Consider the following 21646-nt stretch of genomic DNA (forward strand, 5'->3'; position numbering starts at 1 on the left):
CACGGTACAACCCCCCCCGCCCCCCCGCCTCCCCCGACTAAAACACGCGTAACAGCACAGCCGTGAAACCCTGCGCTGGTAGCATTCAAAAATGTGTGCTCACGTTCATCCTTCCCGTCCTTTGTGAAGTTGAATTCATATTTGGCGCGAACTGATCAGTGCACGTATTCTGGCAAATCGCAATGTGGATTCATTATTCTCATACTCCATCTGGTGTGATCTAAAGGACCCTGCAAACAGATTTCAATCTCCAGTTTTCTTGAGAAGGCATCGAAAGCACGCTGGTGGTGTGGAGGTTGGCTCGTTAGACGCGCCGGGTTTGATCTCCACTCCAGCTGGTGTGAAGCACCAGCCAGAATTCCACATCCACTCGTGCCTGTGACTGTCAGTTCCGTTATAATTAAATACGTTTATAACGAGGATTGTCCTTGGTGGGGTAAAACCTGGGCACCTCCCCCCTGCCGCCGCCACCTGCATCTTCTGATGTGCTGGCACGTGTTGTGTAAGGGATAGCGAAATGTCACGCGGAGGAGGTGCGAACACGCTGCGTGATGGGCTGAGCCTCGTGTCTCCAGTTAGTCATCATCCTGGGAGCAGTGCTGCCTGCTAAGGCGACAGCTCTGCCTCTCGAGCCAGTGTCACAAAAAAATCTAAATCACAATCTCTCTGCATTGCACAGCTTCGGAGAAAGTGCCATGTGCTTTCCTTGCATGTGAAAAAATCTCCAAAATGTAAATTTACTACAAATTAGGCCGATATATAATTATACTTGGGTGGAATTGTAGCGCAGTGGGTAGTGCGCTGTGCTCTGAACCCGGTGACCTGCCTATCAAGGACTCCTCCACACGACGCCTGTCTTGTGGGTTGATTAACCATACTTCACCGCACTGGTCAGTGGCATGACCAGCAATCAAACTCAGGTCGTTAGGTTCATAGCGCACTAATTACAAAGGATTATTTAGACTTTTAACAATGGCTGAAACATACCATCTACAATATAAGACCAATGTGCGCAACATTTCTAAATTTGGTAGTGTACGTATACGTGTTTGTTGAACTTCTTTCGCACCATACATAGCCAACCTTGCTAATTGGAGGGAAGGACAACAAACTCAACACATTGGCTTGATTAAAAGAGTTAATACTTAATACTATCCCTGGCCTCACCAGGATAGCCTTGTGCTCTGAATTTCATTTATCCTAAGATAAAATCACCTGGAATGCACCCAATGTCATCAGATCCCGGAAGCTAAGCAGAGCTGAGGTGCGAGGGAAGGACGACACAGTGGGTGATGCTGTGACCATAATAGCCTTAATTGGTGTGGAGGGATAAGCCGAGTTTGGTAAGGCCGTGCGGTTTGCCCTGAGTCTCATTTAAAAACCACGCAGCGCTGTCGCTACAGAGCCAGGGTCATGTTTGGGTTCGGCATTTAGCCGTTGTCACCTCCGATCATCGCGGTTGGCTACGTACGGTGTGAAAAAAATGCAACGTCCATTCATACATATGTAGAGGAGTAGAGGAGAGTGGTGGCGTCGCGTGCGCTGTCCGGTGCTGTGACATCACGGGACGTGGGGTCGCACGCGCCGGGCAGTGCACGTGACGTCTCGCCTCAGAGGGTATTTAAGGGAGACCCCGTGACGTAAGCGGGGTCACTGGAGGAACGGGGATAGTGGAAGGGGTGAAGAGGGAACCCTTATAGTGATACCTGTTAATAAACCCTGGCGGAAGCCCCTAACTCACCTCCGTCTCCGAGTACCTCCGTCTACAACAGCAACAACTACTTAACAACTGGGGATAGTGGAAGGGGTGAAGAGGGAACCCTTATAGTGATACCTGTTAATAAACCCTGGCGGAAGCCCCTAACTCACCTCCGTCTCCGAGTACCTCCGTCTACAACAGCAACAACTACTTAACAACTATGGTCTATACAACTGAACAAAATAAACTATGGCCAAAAGTTCCCTCCGGGTCACACAATATCGCTGTTCCGTCGAGGACAGAACGCGACTGCCATAGGCTACCACCCTCTCAACCCCGTCGACCACCTGGGCCAGGACAGCCCCAATTCCCGTGTCGCTGGCATCGGTATCGAGCAGGAAGGGTTTCGTAAAATCCGGGTACCCCAAGGGCGGCGCATCCGCCAAGGCCGTGCGAAGCGCCGCAAAAGCCGCCTCCTCCTCCGCGCCCCAGTGAAACCTTTGGCCTTTGGCGGAAAGGGCGTGCAGTGGCTTCGCAATGGTCGCAAAATCGCGGACAAACCGGCGATAGTACGATGCGAAGCCAACGAAGCTACGCACCTCCGCGACAGATGTGGGAGTCTGCCACGTCCGGACACAAGCCGTTTTATCCGGGTCCGTGGCGACACCTGACGTGCTAACAATGTGTCCCAAATACCTCACCGATGGTTGTAGCAAGTGGCATTTCTGGGGTTTGAATTTCAAGCCAGCAGCACGCACTTTGACGAACACCGCCTCAAGGCGTTGCAAGTGCTCGCCAAACGTACGGCCAAAAACAATAACGTCATCCAAGTAGATTAGACAAGACTCCCACTGCAGCCCCGCCAAGACCATCTCCATGAGACGCTGGAAGGTGGCCGGGGCCGAATGGAGACCCATAGGAAGCCGATTGAACTCGAACAACCCCTGGGGTGTGCGGAACGCTGTTTTGGGTCTAGAGGCCTCATCCAGTGGCAATTGCCAGAAGCCGGAGAGCAAATCTAAAGTCGAAAAGAACCGCGCGCCCGAGAGGGCGTCCAGGGAATCATCCATGCGAGGCAATGGATATGCATCAGCCACCGAGATCTTGTTCAATCTACGAAAATCGACGCAGAACCGGAGACTCCCGTCCCGTTTCTTGACTAGCACAATGGGGGCACCCCAAGGGCTAGTAGATGGGGAGATGATGTCCGCCGCCAACATTTCCTCGACAGCCGAGCGGACATGATCTTTTTCCGCTGGGCTAAAGCGGTGGGAATTAAGTCGAATAGGGGCCGCGTCGCCCGTGTCTATGTGGTGGTCCAAAAGAGTAGTGCGACCCAGATCAAACTTACTTTGGCTGAATACATCGGTGAACCGCTCGATGAGGTCGCGGAGTTGCCGACGTTCCCCGGAGGACAACGAGGCATTCTCGTCGCACAACGTGGCAATCCATGATGCGTCGGGGTCCCCCGTGCGCATCACGCCCGCCACGACCCCTCCATCCGGGGCAGCGCTCTCGGGTGGAGGAGCCGGGGTCGCGTGTGCCAAAACGGCGCCGGCCGGGACTACGACCGGCAAGGGTCCCGAATTGAGGACCTGCAAAAAAAGGTCCTGGCCCCCCGACACGGCTGTCAAGGCGCCCACCAACCCCTTCGTCCTTGAAAAGTAGCTTGACGGGGACAGGAGGATACCCGTCTCCGTGGAGCCCATTTCGAGCGGTTTGCGCAACCTAAGGGGTATCAGGATTTGTGACGCCGGTGGTACGGTCACCGGCACTTTATTCAAGGCCCGTACACCGGCGACCAAGGGAGACAGGACGGTAGGCGATTGTAGGAATTTCAGCCGCCTCCCTGACGGCATTTCCACACAGCCCTGGTCAACGAGAATTCGGATGGGCATCCTAGACAAAAAGTCGGTCCCCAAGAGGCATGGCACTGCCAAGGTCCTGGAGACCAAAATCGGCCCGGCCAACTCAATCTCGTCAACCCGAACCGACGCTACAACGTGGCCCAAGATGCCCAAACTGCCGCCGTTCGCGGCGACACAAGCCCCGCGAACCGGCCTTAACGGACCCACGCTGCGGGGTAGCAGCCCAAAAATGGCCTCCGAAATAATGGTGGCCGATGCCCCCGTATCCACCAGGAGGCGAACGTGCACCCCTTGCACATATCCTGCCACCGCTGAGGAGCCGGCAGCTGCCGCCACCATCCTATGCGCAAGTGCATCCCAGTGGCGGGTCTGTCTGGGCCATTGAGGGGGTGATGACGATGGTGCACCCGACCCTTCGAGGACAACCCCATGCCGATGGGTCCTAGCCCCGCTAGATGCATGAGGTGAAGGGAGCGGCCGCGCAGATGATGCGTCGCGACTCGCCTGGGGCCCCGGACCCGATGCCAAGGAGGGTCTAGGAGAAGGTGGAGTCCCTTTTCCAAAGGCCCCCGGGGCATTCCGGCAGCCCCGCTCAATGTGGCCCCGCTGACCACAGCGGAAGCAGGCCACCGTGTCCGCCTCCTGTGGACGGGAAGGTCCCGGCCGCCCCCGCTGCTCCGGACGGCGACCACCCGCCCCCCTTCCTCGACGATCGGGCACCGCCAGGGCCGCGAGGGTGTCCACCCCCTGAGAGGTGACCCCCCCGTCCGGCGCCGGGACCCCCGCACACGCCGCCATCTGAGGCCGTTGGCGGAGGGAGAGGTGCGCCTGAATGTTTTCGGCGACCGCCAAGGATGTGATCTGCCGATCATTGTTGATCGACAGAGCAATTCCTAGCTCCCTTGCCAGGTCAAGCAGCTTCCCCAAGGCCATAGAATCAAGTGCCCTGCCGTACAGGTCAGGGTATGCAGCCTGTGCCAGGGCCAGGAGCGAGCAGCGGAAGGCCAGCGGCAGTTCCCCCTCCTCCCGCCGCCGCAATGAAAACTTTAGCTGCGCGGTGGACGGCGGCTCAAAAACGTTGGCCATTTGGATATAGGCCGCCGGGAGTGTAGCCCGATTGGCCGGATGGATGGACTTGAAGGCCTGCAGAGCCCTTTCGTCCAAGCAGGTCGGAAGCGCCGGCAAGGCCTCCTCCATGGACCAGCCGACCGACATGTATGCCGCGTCGAACCGGTCCTGGAAGGCCGACCAGTCGCCCCCTTGCGCGACAAACGGCGCAACGTCGGGTAACCGGCGCTGCCATTGGCCGCGCGGCGCCGCGAGGTGTGGAAGCCAAGCGGCACCTGCGGGCCACCCGGCGGACGCGACGTGGTGCGGCGGTGGCAGCATTGCGGCTCCCGCGGGCCACGCCGAAGACGCGGAAAGGTGCGGTGGTGCTGCGGCTCCCATGGGCCACGCCGTAGGCGCAGCGAATTGTGGCTGAGTTGCGGCCCCCATGGGCCACGCCGTAGACGCAGCAAAGTGCGGCTGAGTTGCGGCCCCCATGGGCCACGCCGTAGACGCAGCGAAGTGCGGCTGAGTTGCGGCCCCCATGGGCCACGCCGTAGATGCAGCGAGGTGTGAAGGCACCTGCGCTTTCGCGACCCACCTGTCAGCGGCGGCGTACGAAGCCACGGCGTCGTCCCGCGACGCGGCGAGGGACCACGGCGTTGCCGAAGACGCGGCGGTATAAATCGGGCCTGCAGCGGCCCCCGCGGCCCACCCCGCCGGCGCAGCGAGGTGCGGGACAGCGGCCGTAGCCGCGGCAACCTCTCGCGATGCAGCGAGGCACCACGGAGTTTCGGCCTCCCCGGGCCACGCCGAAGACGCGGCGGTATAACACGGAGCTGCGGCGGCCCCCGCGGCCCACCCCGCCGGCGCAGCGAGGTGCGGGACAGCGGCCGCAGCCGCCGCAACCTCTCGCGACGCGGCGAGGCACCACGGCGTTGCAGCCTCCATGGGCCACGCCGAAGACGCGGCGGTATAACACGGAGCCGCGGCGTCATCCATGACAAGGGACGCAGGCACGGCGAGGTGCAGAGCCGCGGCATCGCCGGTGGCCGGCCCCGTGAGCGCAGCGACAGGTGGAGCCGCGGCAGCACCCGCGGCCCATTCCGGCGGCACGGCGATGTACGGGGCAGCGGCAGCTGCCGCTGCCCACCCCGGCGGCCCGGCGAGGACGGCACGCGCGTACTTACCCGGGGCCCCCCCGGCGGGCGCAGCTTGATGTAGAGCCGCGTCGTCGCCGGCGGCTGGTCCCGCAGGAGCGGCGTGCCGAGACACCCCGGCCGCGTCAGTGTAGAGACGCGGCGTCGCGGTCGCCATGGCAGCACCCGCGGCCCATTCCGGCGGCACAGCGATGTACGGGGCAGCGGCAGCCGCCGCTGCCCACCCCGGCGGCCCGGCGAGGACGGCACGCGCGTACTTACCCGGGGCCCCCCCGGCGGGCGCAGCTTGATGTAGGGCCGCGTCGTCGCCGGCGGCTGGTCCCGCAGGAGCGGCGTGCCGAGAAACCCCGGCCGCGTCGGTGGAGAGACGCGGCGTCGCGGTCGCCATGGCAGCCAAGTCCGCCGCCCGCCGCGTCGCAGCCGTAGTAGCGGCCGCATACGTCTCCCGAGCCAACATGGCCGCCGCGGATTGCGTCGCAGCCAACATGACGGTCATTTCCGGTGGAGCGGTCGCTGGGAAAACGGCGGCGCTTTCAACGTTGGCAGTTGACAGTTGCTCCCGTCTCGAGTGCGGGGCGGTTGGCTGCGTCCGTGCCTCCACCTCGGCCAACCTGACGGTCAGCTGCCCCACCGCCTGCAGGAGCTGGTGCAGCAGAGCTGCGGGGACGCTTTCCGTCTCTGGCGGCGGCGGTGAGCTGGCACTCCCCGCAGCCGAATCCTCCCGCTCCGGCCCGCTCGTTTCCATGGGGACCGTCACCGGGGTCCCGGGCTCCGGGGTCACTGCTGGAGCCTCCTCTCCGCCTTCGGCACCCTCCAAGTCATGTGCCGGTGGGTTCTTACGCCGTGCGCCCGCTTTTGACATGTTGGCGACGGTGTAAACTTCTGACACCAGTTGTTAAGTAGTTGTTGCTGTTGTAGACGGAGGTACTCGGAGACGGAGGTGAGTTAGGGGCTTCCGCCAGGGTTTATTAACAGGTATCACTATAAGGGTTCCCTCTTCACCTTGAGGGGCCGTGCTGCCCTAAGGTTTAGTTTCTAGCAGCCGGTTATACCTTCAGGCACACGAACTCGTGAATATTCGGTCTTCGGTCCGGTGTGGGGCCCCGCTTGCGGGGTGCTTGCAGCCGGGTCGGCTGTTTTTTTTCACGGGGGGGGGTGATGTAGAGGAGTAGAGGAGAGTGGTGGCGTCGCGTGCGCTGTCCGGTGCTGTGACATCACGGGACGTGGGGTCGCACGCGCCGGGCAGTGCACGTGACGTCTCGCCTCAGAGGGTATTTAAGGGAGACCCCGTGACGTAAGCGGGGTCACTGGAGGAACGGGGATAGTGGAAGGGGTGAAGAGGGAACCCTTATAGTGATACCTGTTAATAAACCCTGGCGGAAGCCCCTAACTCACCTCCGTCTCCGAGTACCTCCGTCTACAACAGCAACAACTACTTAACACATACACCGAGGTCAGTGCAGCGCTCGCGATGTTGGTGAAGCGAGCAGGCAGCCCTTCTCCATCTCTCTCGTCATCGTCGTCGTTGTTGTTACACGCTGGATTGTCCGTCTTGGAGGCAATTCGCAGTGGGTTTCATTGCTAACTTTTTATGGCTTTTTATTTCTTAAATAGTGTTTAAATAAATAGTTTTAAAAGGCATGTATTGTACTGTACTGCAGTTGCAGTAGTAGAATATGCATTGGGGGGTATTGTATATATTTTTTAAATAGTGTTTCTATGAATGGGGAACATGCTGTCCTTTTAAGTCCATGGGCTTATGTTAAAATGTTTACTCTCTATACATGCACAGCGTTTACGGTATTACTCTTGCAAAGGGCCTCTGATTTAATTCACACTTGAATCAGAATGTTCCGTCAATAAGCGTGCACACAATTGCGCTGCCGATGATAACGATTGAATGCACCTTGCGCTGCTCTTGTCGCATCCGGAGAGTCTAAATGAATCAACACACCACATTGATTGGTTCTACCCCACAATGCACGCGGCTCTTCTCTCGGCGCTGATGGTGACTCAATACGAAAGGCGTGTGGAGCGTTTTCAGTGACCACGCAGTTCGCCTTAACACCATGGATGCAGCAGGCGGCCATGTGACTCAGAGGGCTTCATGTCCGTGCCAGAGGCACCGAGACAGAACCACTGCGAGCATGGGTTTGAATCCAAGTTCCACCAACCTGTGCTTAAACCGAGATTCTCAAGTTCAGTGAGTTTATGGTCTCAGTAAGTCGCCAATGACTGCTCACAAAAACCCATCACATGAAATATTGACATTTTCTTCATCTGCCCGACTTTAGTCTTGAACGTTATAACAGTGGTCTGATTGCCACGTGACAAATGTAACATGTGTTCCCCTCGAGCAGGAATAACTTGACTCCTCAAGTAGTTTTGTGATGTCGTCCTACAAGGCTCTCACACAAAGGTAATCGTGCACTGCGAGCTGTGAGAGTTCTGAATGGATATTCTGTATCTCCATCTCGTGACAAAAACATACACAATTGGAATTAACTTGCGAGGTATAAAAACGCGAAAACAAATCGGTCATGTTCACCAATATCATGGTTACGCATTGTCTATTTTAATCAGTATAACAATATACTTTGTGCTTGTATAAAAGTGGTAAACTGGAATTCATGGAATAGTTTATAATGTATTTTAGTTATATCGAAAATAGATTGACTTAGTTACCAACCCTACTGAACCATAGTGGTCGGCTTCCAGTTTTGAACTCCTTTGTTTCCGATATTCAAAGCGAACCAATCATATCACCTGTAAGCTGCTGGGAGGCAGAATTTCACCATTTTCGCTTTGAAAAATCGGGAAAGGCGTTTAAAAAAATTGGCAGCACCCGCTTCAACCGGCCGTGTTGGTAAATACGCATCTATCAATACGTCGCTACGTCGCTGGTTTTGGGTGATAGTTTTACGACAACGTGCTGTGTAACTGAGGTTGATGGTACGCGACTTGGTGCAGGGACTCGTCTTAATCATGGACTGCTCCACATCCGTACGCCCCCCGCCTGCGCTGCTTGATACCAACACGTGCTGCTACTGTGCTCGTAAGGCGAGGGGCGTCGCTGCGGAGTCGTTCATTCACAAGAGGGGCGAGCCCGAGCAGTGGCCGGGTTCACGTGGTCTCGCCGTGACACAGTTGAATATATGAATCCACTACTCTTGGTTAATGTTGTATTATAGGATGATTATATTAATGTGCGTGTGGTACACCATACCTTACATTGTAGTGGTATTTTTTGTTTATCTTGGAAAACGGTCTTTTCGGGAGGGTCTCGCTTGGGATCTTTGGACAATTCCTCATTGAGTATTTCAGCGTGTAACCGGAGTGTGCCTGTGTAACCGGTAACCGGTGTGTGCCTAACGGAAACCAACACGAGGGGATGACGCCCAAAAAGCCACGCAGAGAGGTCAGCGACCTCCGTGCCATCCTGACACGGTACGGGTCACCTCAGAGCCCCGCGGGTCGGGAGTCTCACCGACAAGCTCGCATGATCCACCAGCCCCTGCCTTCACAGTGCCGGATGACCTCAGTGCGCAGAGGCATCGGTTTTCTCTGGGCCAATGTTCACCCCTTGGCGACATGGAACAGTCCGAGTGAGACGTGCCACGCGTGTGCAGCACCAACACGAGCCCACATGTCGATGATGCGCGCGTGGGTGTCGCCATTCGGACTGTTCCGTCCTCAGGGGGTGGGATGCCGCGGCGCCCCAACACGTGGCGGCACGAGGCAGCAACACAACCACGCTGCTCGAACGCTCCCAGGAACATTAAGGGAACATCAAATTCAAATCCTATTAAACACAACAAGCTCATTCACATGAAACGTAAATGAATCTCTGTCATCTATCTTGTCTACATCGTATCTTCTGCCATCTAACGACATTTCTATGCATCGTCTGCATCTTTTCTGTCTGCTCACGAGGCGTTCATTATATTATAAAAGGGATACTACAAATAATGTCTGGACACGCACCACCACTGACGACAAACATGAGTCCATCAGGCCACTTGTATCCAAGAGGCAGAACGCCTCTGTCAATCTGCAGTCAACAGGAATGTGGATTGAACGGGGGTCATTGGGAGTGGAATTTGCAAACACGAGGATGGAGGTGTCCCTTCGCAGTTCGAGGCTGTTTCCCCAGGCATGGCGTCATCATTAACAAGGTAATGCTGAGGGTTGGGACGTGATTGTACACCTTTTGCTTAATGATGGAAGATATGTTTTGTATACTCAAACATTAAATAAATCATTTTAAGTATCATTGTGCCTCACGTTGTATTTCTGGTTGACATATTTGTGAACTTATTTTTTACGGTGCACTAATGAAATTAGCTTCACATTGCACGTATACATTGCGGCACAAAAAACGATACTCTGGGTTTTAAAGTTTTTTAGGTAAAATTTCCACTGAAAAGGGACAGTTGGGGGGGTCTCACCTGTGTTCACCTGTGTTCTCACCTGTGCCGCTGGACGGGAAGTGATGGGTGGAGCTTGTCATGCTCTACCTTCACGAGGCAGGATGTGTGGGCAGCCGCCATTTTTTAACGTGGCGATTTTTAAATGTGGCCCAAGCTGATTGACCACAGCAAAACGCCAACTACAATTTTTGGTCAATTAACCGACTTATAATCAGCTGAGCGACCCAGTTCTAATGTCGCATCACCAGGGAGCTGCGCTTGGACTTAAACGTATGAACGCTGGGTGCAGGGTGAGTGTGCTGACCCCTCGACCATCCATGCACCCCAGATCTCACGTTACGATATGCCGGGTGAACGGCTTATAGATTACTGCATCTCACAATCGTTGCGTGACCACAGACAAGCAGGAAGGCTGCCAGGCGTTGAGCTGGTGCCAACAAATGCTCTGCAGCTCTCTATATTTTGAGATGTTTTAGCTAATTAGTGAGCGTTTATACATGTTGGTGCAAACCGGAGCACCTGAAGAAAATCCGCACCTGTAAAGGGGCAACGCTTAATCTCTTCCAGGATGGGCAGGTGAGATCGGTCCACACTCTACCGCATTCTGCTGGCAAGCCACGGTAGGGCACCTCGATACCCACGGGAAGGGCGTCTTGCAACATGTCCGATCCACCAAGCCCCGCTGCTCCCACAGTGCTGCATTACAGACCCAAATCCAAGTCCATTGCCCGAGAAATATCGTTGTTGCTGACACATTAATAAACGTGTGTGGCCGTCTGTAAATGGGTGTTTACCAGTGCCATGGTGCATCTGCCGGTCATCTCAGCCAACCCACAGCACCTGGGTGTGTCCCCTGACTTCATGCACATAGCCGGGCACATTAGTCAACCCATAGCACCTGGGTCTGTCCGGTGATCTGCCAGCAGTGAGAATTTGACACTTCACGTGACGGTCTCAAGGTGTACCTAGCCTGGCACAAGCGATGTGGTGGCGCACGGCAGTTACTATTGTTTATCGGCAGGATGAGTGCATGCTTTGGCTGTGGCATACCAGGCGTGATGATGTCATTATATGGGTCACCGGCACACTCTACATTGCAATTTGAAGCAGCAAAGATACAAAGAGTCTCCCTTATTAGTGTTTCTGTAATGTTTGCGTTATTATAATATATAGGTGCAATAATAATGTCTAATGTTGTATACCTAGCTACTGCTGAAACCATCATTAAGACCACGCTATTCTGTTCTTGCGCATGATGGCAACGTGTCCAGCCGTTAAGTGTCAATGTTGAGGTCTGCTCGGCACGAGAGGGCTTCAGGAGAGAGTTTGTGTAGTATGGCTTCCCCTCCTCCAGTCGACAGTGGTGGATCCACAGTTTGGTTTGCATGGTCACAGTCGCACTGTGGTGCCCTTCATTGTTTATTGTCCACATTGGACTGTGGATCCAAGACCACACTAAAACGTTTGCAAAGTGTGTACCATTTCCACTGCTTACTGCAATCCCAATACATTATTTACATATTTTACCACTCTGCTGATGCACTTTGCCCAACATAACCTGGTGTGAGTATTGATACTTGAGTGGGGCATTACCTAATTTAGTAACGCAATCTTGCTGAATATTTGTTGTCATAATTCAAAGTGGCATGATTCGGGGTCTGTTAGAGAAGAGTTAACACGAGGAGGTTTCCCTCGTCAAATGCGGTTGACGCATTCCAAAAGAGGGGCGCACAAAGCAAAATAGTTTAACACGTAGTAGTAGTAGGAGGCTTTTGTGACCAATATCATCCATAATAAAGGTTTTTTTGGGTTAGATCTCATAAATGTGTCGTTAAACTCGCCACCACTAGACACAGCCAATCAGTAAGGTTTGTCACATAAACAGAACATGCCAAATCATTACTAGTGCAACACACCGGTGTGTTGGAGAGCAAATCCACAACATTTACAATCTGAGTTCGACGTTTCACCAGTAATTGCAACTGGCATCATCAGGCAGACAGCCAGATTTGTGGAAAAATCCTCATGTTTCGTTTCTTAGAGGGTAGATATGATGGCATCGCTTGTGAGCACTTCTTGAGCGATGACTGCATATACATTACAATGGGTATTCATTACCGGTTGAGTTATTTATGTGGTAAACAATGTACATGATGCATGCACATTAAGCAACAGTCTGCCGAGTAGCGCAAACTGTACAAACAGCACACAATGTTGTCCCACGTCCAACCGCATAGCCGCATGGGAGTGAATTTAAACCACTTATTTTGGTTCGCTGCATATACATGAATCAGACAGCCTGGAAGACACACGAAGTCGCAATGCATGAAAAAATGACACAGAATGCTATTTTCCTTTCATAATTTATTACATTAATAAATGGAGCATGCAGTCTCCAGCTCTTTAAAGTTATCTCACACTGGTGCAAGAAAACTCTGCGAAATAATCCAATTTACAATAAAATACCGCCAGGCACTGACGCACTTTGTCACCAACACACTGCACCCTAGTAGCACTTACACACTGCCAGCATGGAGGCGTCACATCACGGGTGGAAACCTGCACAACACAAAGGGCAGGCGTAATCGAAGCGTCCGGAATCCCAATTTCACAATTTTGGCATCTACGGGAGATAAAATTCTTTTTTTTTAGGTGCACGATCAAAACGTTTCAGTAAAAATGTTAAACTCGCAGCTCTATGACACAGATGTGCACATGATGGCTATCAATTTCAAAAACGCGCGTCGTACTCAACAGCAAGCACGTAATGTCGAGCGTCACGGGGGGAGGGGCCAGGGGGCGGGGGGGGGGGGCGGGGGGCGGGGCGTCGACAGTGATTGGCGTGCGGGCTGGAGTCGCTCCGTGACCAGCAGTGCTCATTTCAACGAGTCCAGGGCTTCGCAAACCAACTTGAACACTTCGTCCGCAGTGCCCTCAGCGCTGATCTGCGATGCAAACAAAAAACACCCTCGTGTCACTTCGCTGCTCACCAGGGTGGCCCCAATATGATGTGTTGCAATAACCATCCTTCACGATGTCTATTCGTTACCAAGACTCTTCTACAGAAGGTTCCTGAAGAACTTTCTTTTTTTTAATTGCATTATATCCGGGTGTGTTTTAACAACACTTGTCTTTGAAAATGTTTGTTTTATCTTAACTCATGTGAAGTATCTTGAACCTTGTGATATGAAAGGTGCTACTTGAAGACTTACAATGAACCCTTTCCCGTTCCGAGACCATTGCAAGTTGCAGGACGGAGTCTCATTCACCGCTGAATCTCGGAAAGCGCTGCTGTTTTTAAAGACATCGTACTCCCCGCAGAGAACCGTAGCGGCACGACCGCCCTCCACGATAACTGGCGCCCAACTGTGCCACACGCCCTCCCGAGTGACCTTGTCGGAGCCTCGGTACCGATAAAGTTATTTTATTTGAGTTTATCTTCCAATTACGTTTTGATGATTTACACGTACGTCAGCGGAACGGAAAGGGATAATCTTATCCTGCCAAGTGGCCACAGTAGGGGGCAATGATGCCACTGCGTGGATTCCAATTGAGTTCTCAGGTCAGGCCTATCTGATCTGCTGGTTCAGGAGATGGCATCAACGTTGCTCAGAATCCTAAACGATGGGAATGGAATCTTGGAGGGATAGTAAACCTTTACACTAGAATACCTCCAATCTGTTATGTTATCCTTGAATAACAAAATACATCTCGGCGCCTACAAATCATACAATAGCATTTAATTAGACTAATTTATTTCATGCTAATTTATTACCATAGCCCGCACTGGCTTTCAGAACACTGTACAGTATATACAACTTCAGAATTCGAATCTTTATCCTGGAGATAAACTTGTAACACATCCTGAAAACTGTGAGCATGTCGTGATGCACCCTTCTCACGGTGGTTCAACAATGTCATGATTCTGAATCACGAGCTGATTCAGAATAATTTTTCTGTCTTAAATTCTACCATCTCACTTGTTCCATATGTTTTGCTTTCTCCTAATTTTCATTCGCTTCATTTGGACATTTACACTTTGTTTACACTTGCACTTTCAGCAATCAAATAACACTGTCGCTTTAAATGGAGATGTATTCAAGGGTCAACATTGCCCTTCTTGCTAGCACGTGAATCATTCCTTTTTGATGTCTCAAGTGCTTTGAAAAACGGTCACCAAAACGTCTCCTATTATTATTATTTACCTTTTAACGCCACTTTCTTGACAAATGCATTGATTTTTGTGTGGTTATTTGCACTTGTGCACCACTGCCAGTGCAGCAGCAACAGTAGTGCTGCGTGACCAACTAATTTGTCCTGCAATCAATACCCGATCCAAACCGTGACGGATCACCCGTGACCTTAATCAAATAGAAAGTCACAATATTTGTTCCCGCGCAGCGTGAACATTGGGTAGTGCACGACGCACCTTCTTGACGAGCCCCTTGCTATCGTAGCGCTGCACCACGGGCTCCGTGGCCTCGTAGTACGTCTGCAGTCGCGCCTTGAACGTCTCGGCCTTGTCGTCGGCCCGGCCGCTCGTCTTGGCGCGATTCATCAGCCTCTCCATCATCGTCTCCGACGACGCGTTGATGTAGAGCACCAACTTGGGAATGGCGATCTGTGTGTGAGCAGATCGCCATCGAATGTTACTCTCAGTGAATAGACAAAGAAGCCCCCCCCCAAAACTGTAACAGCACCAGGGCCCCCCGGGAAACTTAACCCGGCTGTGGCGACGCCACTGACCTTTTTCTCGAACGCCTCGGCCTGGCTGAGCTCTCGGGGGTACCCGTCGATCAGGAAGCCCTTCGCCGAATCCACCTTGAAGAGCATGGCGTCCTTCAGCATCTGCAGAACCGTCTCCTGCAGAACAATGTCAGTTTAGGCCGAGTCAGTCAACCAGGCAAGATTAAGATGTTCTCAGGTCCATACAGCCTACAGCCGTTTCAATACAGGCAAAAAATGTCTATTTGTTTGTGTGTCTCCCTTGTAGGATGAACGTTGAGATTTATAAGGGCAAGGGGTGACCAATAAGGTCTGAATTGGTCTGTAATAAGGTAGGCACTGATAAGGGGTTGACAGGTATGCAGCGGGCGTTCATCACTGCCAAAACCGCTCCACACAGTGTCAGGGCTGTGTGTCTTTTTAGTTTGTTGAAGAGGGAGAAAAAACAACCGACGAACATTTCTGTACGAACTGATGTAAGATTTTCACAATGCCGCAAACCGAACCGTCAGTTAAGGAAGGAACAGCGGAGGAGAGTGGGGGGTGGAGGGAGGAAGCGTGGAAACTCAATGCCCCAGGGGGGCGCGCTGCTCATGAAACTGCGAATCTGATCGCTTGTGGTCATGCACACGTGGCACAAGAGAGAACGAGAAGGAGGAGCGTTCTCGTGCACAGAGTCGCTCAGACGGGGGGAGGAGATGATACGTGAGATGATACGTGGAGATGATACGTGAGATGGTACGTGGAGATGATACGTGAGATGGTACGTGGAGATGATACGTGAGATGGTACGTGAGATGATACGTGAGATGATACGTGAGATGGTATGTAGAGACATTAGGTAGCAATTGCCAATTTGCCCCAGGCCTCACACAAAAGAGGATCCCACAAAGGGCAGTTCTTTCTTTTCCTCTCTCCCCTCCTTCCCCCTTCCCCATGTACCAGAACTTAAGAGCCTCTGGCCGCAGCCCTGAAATGGCAACCCCCACCCACAGCCCCTCCCCTGTGTGTGTCTCGCGTGTGTGTGTCGCGTGTGTGTGTCTCTCGCGTGTGTGTGTCTCTCGCGTGTGTGTGTCTCATGTGTGTGTCTCGCGTGTGTGTGTGTCTCATGTGTGTGTGTCTCGTGTGTGTCTCGTGTGTGTCTCATGTGTGTGTGTCTCTCGCGTGTGTGTCTCATGTGTGTGTCTCATGTCTGTGTGTGTTTGTGTCTCGTGTGTGTCTCGTGTGTGTGTCTCGTGTGTGTGTGTCTCGTGTGTGTGTGTCTCGTGTGTGTGTCTCGTGTGTGTGTGTCTGTGTGTGTGTGTCGCGTGTATGTGTGTGTGTGTGTGTCTCGTGTGTGTGTGTGTATCTCGTGTGTGTGTGTCTCGTGTGTGTGTGTCTCGTGTGTGTGTGTCTCGTGTGTGTGTGTGGGTCTGTGTGTGTGTGTCGCGTGTGTGTGTGTCGCGTGTGTGTGTGTCTCGTGTGTGTGTGTGTGTCTGTGTGTGTGTGTCTAATTCGTAGTTTAGTGGTGGTTAATTGAAGGTGGAGGGGTTACCAGCCCCTCGCACCCGTCCAGAGCCCCCGTTTAGCCACTGTGGTGGTCACAGACGCCATGAGGGGAGAGGCCAATGGGCATTGGCCCTCCCCCCACAGCACTGCCCACGACAGTGTTGCCCGTCCGGCACCGCGAGGAGGTAGGAGGTTGTTTTGCCGGACTTTTATGACGTCTCCTGGCCAAACCCCATTTGGCGGAGCCAGGAGATTGAATTTTAACCCTCGGGGCTTCTCCAGAAACAACGAAAAACCATTGCGGATGGCCACGTGGAATGTTCGAACGCTCACTGCGGAGGAGAGGCTGCCACTCCTCTGTCGGGAGCTGGACCGGTACCGCCTGGATCTCTGTGGCATTCAGGAGGTCCGGTGGACCGGTTCTGGCTCCTGCCACCATGAGGGGTGGACAGTCCTCTACTCGGGGCAGGAGACTGCCAAACAACAGGGTGTGGCTCTTCTTCTGAACAAAAGAATGAAGGGGGCGTGGGAGCGTGGCGGTGAGGTGTGGGAAGCTGTAAGCCCCAGGATACTTTGGGCTCGCCTTCCCATCAACCAGAGGCGAGGAGTGGTGGTCGTGGTTACTTATGCCCCCACCGAAGACGAACATCCGTGGAGGGATGCAGGCAAAGCCGATGAGTCGGACGCTTTCTATGACCTCCTGTCACAGGTGCTGGCTAAAGTGGCCACTCGGGACAGAGTCATCTTGTTGGGTGACTTCAATGCCCGAGTTGGTCATGATGCTGGCACCTGGTCTGGAGTGATTGGAAGGCATGGGCCAGATCAGCTCAATAATAACGGTAGGAGGCTGCTAGATTTTTGTGCAGCCCATGGGCTTGTAATTACCAACACGCTCTTCCGGCATCGGCGCATCCACACAACATCATGGATGCATGCCGGGTCCAAGCAAGAACATCTGCTGGACTACATAGTGACGGACCAGCGGATGCGAGCCCATGTCCTTGACACCAGGACCTACCGTGGAGCTGATCTGCCCTCTGACCATCGACTAGTCATCTGTAAGATGCGCCTGCCATTCTTCCACTCCGGTGGTGGGTGTACACCCAGGATCCCATTCCAACCAAAAGTGGCCTGGTCTAAGTTAGCTGATGAAAGTTGCAAGCGAGAATTTCATCATCGCTTGCAGCTGGGGTTGGCATCGTCCCCCACTCCACCTGATGTCGAGGGTAAATGGGCGAGGTTTAAGACTGTGACTCATGCAGCTGCAATGGCTGCTTTGGGTACGCGGTCCAGACCTCCCCGGGAACCCTGGCTGACGGAGGAGGTGTTCAGGTTAATTGAGAAAAAGCGACAGGCCCACTCTCATCGCCTACAGCATCCCACGTCAGAGAATGAGGAGGTTTACCGCAGCCTTCGCTCGGAGGTTCGGAGAGCCGTAAGGCGCTGTAAGGATGGGTGGTGGTCGCGGGTTGCTGAGGAGATGGAGTCTGCCTCAGTGGCCCGCGATCACAAATCACTATTTAACTCCATCAAAAAAGTAACCTGCAGCGCCACACCTATTACCATCATTAGAGGAAAAAACGTTGATCCAATCTCCGACCCCCAGGAACTGGTTTGCAGATTTGCTGAGCATTTCTGTGAGGTCCTGGGGGAGGGAAAATCTCTCAGCCAGGAAAACATCATGGCACAAAGTGGGGATAACCCTGCTGAGGCTGCGATGCCTCAAATATTGGAAGAGGTCACCCCCTGTGAGTGGCTGGCTGAGGTACCAGCTGTTGAGGAAGTACTGAGGGCGATCCGGAGTCTGAGACCAGGGAAGGCACCGGGCAGAGATGATCTCCCAAGCGAAATGCTGAGGGAGGGTGGCGTTTGTGCACAGACTGCCCTATATGACATCATAACAACAGTCTGGACCACTGGACGGGTTCCGCAGGACTGGAAGGATGCCCTGGTGGTCCCCCTCTTTAAGAAGGGGGACCGTACCGACTGTAACAACTACAGGGGCATCTCACTCCTCAGTGTGCCGGGTAAGGTCCTGGCAAGGATTATTCAACATCGCCTTGCTAGGCACGCTGAGGAGAGGCTTGCGGAGCCCCAATGCGGTTTCAGGAAAGGGCGGTCCTGCACAGATGCCATATTTTCTGTCCGTCTGCTACAGCAGAGGTGTAGGGAATTCCAAAAAGACCTACATCTCTGCTTTATTGACCTGGTCAAGGCCTATGATACCATCAGTCGGACTGGGCTCTGGGTTGTTCTTCGTGCTTTCGGAGTCCCTGACCCTCTGCTCACGATCATTAAGGACCTTCATGATGGTGAGCGGGCCCGGGTAAAACTACGTGGCCGGGAGTCGGAGCCTTTCCCTGTACACCTTGGGGTGCGACAGGGATGTCCTCTGGCTCCCACATTATTTAACATCTATTTCGACTGCGTAGTTCGTGAAGCCTTCAATAGCTGTACCGGGGGAATTACCATTTGGTACAGATATAATGGGAGGCTGATCGACGCCCGGGTGCGATCAAGGGATGGCTCCCTATTGGTCAACCACGTTATGTATGCCGATGATTTGGTAATAGCTGCTCATTCAGAAGAGGAGTTGGAGACGCTGCTGCTGAGACTGGAGCGTGCCACTAAGAGGTGGGGCCTTACCATCAGCCCCACCAAAACTAAGCACCTGCCTGGGTATTTTGTACCATCTGGCACTCCACCCCCACAACTCCCAATCGGTGATGGGGCAGTTGTGGAGAGAGTGGAGAGTTTCCCATACCTGGGCAGTGTGCTTATGACCGGCTCCAGTTTATCAGCAGAGGTCTCACTCCGAATCAGTCGAGCGGCAATATCTTTTCGTCGGTTGCGTAACGCTGTGTGGAAGCTACCTGGTCTGTCGCTCCGCACGAAGCTTCAGGTCTTCTCGGCCACGGTCATTCCCTCCCTTCTCTACGCTTGCGAAACGTGGACCCCCCTAGTGGAGCATCTTCGCCGGTTGGAAACATTTAGGCTGGCCTGCCTACAATCCATCCTGGGTTTAACCAGGCTGGATTGTGTGAGGAGCTCACAAGTCCTTGAAAGATCTGGGCAAAGTCCTATCAGTGAGCTCCTCCGGCAGGCAAGGCTGCGTTGGCTGGGTCATGTAGCCCGCATGCCCAGCCACCGCATGCCTAAACAGCTTTTGTTCGGCCGGATCGAGGGGGCTAAACGGGCGCGGCACGGGCTAGAGAAGAGATGGAGTGATGTGGTACAGGAGGACGTGGAGCTGAGTGGACTTGCCGATGACTGGTACCAGCGGTGTCAAGATCGGCCTCAGTGGAGGAGGCTCGTGAAGGACGCTACTGGGCAGTTGGAGGCAGTCGCCCTCCAACAACAACGGAGGGCGGAGGAGCGACGCTCACAACAACGAGCGGAGCGCCGGGTGGCTAAAGCACAGCAAGTTGGCACAGTAGGGGGCACAGGTGGTGCATCAGCCACTCGTCTCGGTCATCTCGGTCAGTCGACCCGTGGCACCTGGGTCTGCCCCGTGACCTCCTGCCAGCGGGCGTTCGACACTTCACGTGGCCTCAGGGTGCACATGGCCTGGCACAAGCGTCGTGGTGACGTCACCGCCACTTAGTGGCGAATGGCGGTTGTTGTGTGTGTGTCGCGTGTATGTGTGTGTGTGTCTCGTGTGTGTGTGTGTGTCTCGTGTGTGTGTGTGTGTCTGTGTGTGTGTGTCGCGTGTATGTGTGTGTGTGTCGCGTGTGTGTGTGTGTCTCGCACCATGGGCACGAGCTCGCCGCGGGACATGATTGCGTTGAGGCGCTGGCCGCGTTCCGTCCCGGACGTCACCTCCGCGCGGAGCAGGTCGCCCGTGGACAGGTGCGTGAAGCCATACTTCCCCACGATGCGCTCGCACTGCGTGCCCTTTCCCGAGCCGGGCCCGCCTATGGGAGGGGCGAGGTGCAACACGTTTCAGTTTGCTTTGTTATGAAAAAAAGAGAATATAGGCTTTTACCCTTTGTGACAATAACACAGGAGGTTTTTGAATTGTTCAAACACCAAATAGACAACACTTATTGCAAGGCTCAGGTTCTGTATTAACCACACACGCTTGGGGCAAGTCACGTGCCCTGGTAATATCTGCGTTGTCTTTGAAGCTGATTCGCGAACACGAGAGGCATCCTTCTTCATGGCCCGTCTCACCAGCGGCACAGTAAAAGGCAATGCAAGTATCAAAGGTGTCCATAGCTCTTGTTGAGCAGCTACATCTATGAGAACGTTTTGCCAGTACCAAAATGATGAAAAATACAAATAGGTTTTACCCTTTCAGGCAGTGAAACAGGTTTGTTATATTCTTCACAACATGGACTTTCATCCAGCAGTGGATAGCACGTGGCTAATGATGATAACTTCACCATCACAGCCACGGGTTTGTCGGCCACCTGCACAGCCGCTCCACCCCCTCGGGTGCGCGAGTCAACTCGGTATATTTAATTATTTATCAACATTCTGACAAAAAATCGTGAAAGAAAAAAACATCCAACTTACCCACAACAAACACGATCTTGCTTTTCTTCAGCTTGTTATCTGCAATTAAATAATATTCCGTTTAAAATGATGATTGCAAAATAATGTTGTTAATAATATCTTTTATAATACAAACATTCCACAGAGCCCGTTAGAGGGATAATGTTGATGGCAAAACAACAATATTGCCTTTAAATGTCTATTATAATACCCCATTTTCTACTGTAATGCAGGCAGCAGTACATCAAGTAAGTTGCTATTTGTGCAGAGCTAAGGGCGTTATTGTGCGCCCGTTTGTCCTCTGGGAAACCAAGTTTCCACAAATTGGGCTCATGTCTCAAACAGGATCATACCGAAAACAAAACAAAAATTAGTCTTCACAGTCTTAGAGGCGTTTATAATTTGCAGACAAATGTTAATTCTGTTCATTCAATCAGCAGTTTATATTTTAGTCTTAGTTTATTCGACATCAACTTGTGAAACGTTTATCAAGTCTCAGGGTCATGTTTTTTTGAGTCACGGCCTCTGGCGTAGCCAGGCGTTAGCAACCAACACAACAAGAGCAGACTTTGTTTAAGAATTCGGTAAATAAAAAAACCCTCAACAGATCAAGAGCCGCAATGCAACGTGAATAGCGTCACGATGCAGTCCTTGAAGAGCCGCACGTGGCTCCGGAGCGGCAGGTTGCCGACCCCTGGGGGCATCGCTCAGCTCAGGCTCAAGCCGCTCGGC

The 21646-nt window shown here is 53.3% G+C and overlaps 1 protein-coding gene across 2 annotated transcripts in view; it reads right to left on the reverse strand.

Moving 5' to 3' along the window:
- Positions 1-12553: 12553 nt before the first annotated feature.
- LOC144948395 (adenylate kinase isoenzyme 1-like) overlaps positions 12554-21646 on the reverse strand; it is a 45060-nt gene continuing 35967 nt past the window's right edge. For both annotated transcript variants that reach the window (XM_078877815.1, XM_078877816.1), the window contains 5 exons: positions 20936-20974; positions 20168-20331; positions 14951-15067; positions 14634-14825; positions 12554-13149 (listed from right to left, as the gene is read on the reverse strand). In XM_078877815.1, coding sequence (XP_078733941.1) covers positions 13081-13149; positions 14634-14825; positions 14951-15067; positions 20168-20331; positions 20936-20974 — 581 coding nt within the window. In that variant the 3' untranslated portion in view covers positions 12554-13080. The remainder of the gene's footprint in view (positions 13150-14633; positions 14826-14950; positions 15068-20167; positions 20332-20935; positions 20975-21646) is intronic.

The sequence above is a fragment of the Lampetra fluviatilis genome, chromosome 49 (genome assembly GCF_964198595.1).
Source record: "Lampetra fluviatilis chromosome 49, kcLamFluv1.1, whole genome shotgun sequence".
Classification (NCBI taxonomy): domain Eukaryota; kingdom Metazoa; phylum Chordata; class Hyperoartia; order Petromyzontiformes; family Petromyzontidae; genus Lampetra; species Lampetra fluviatilis.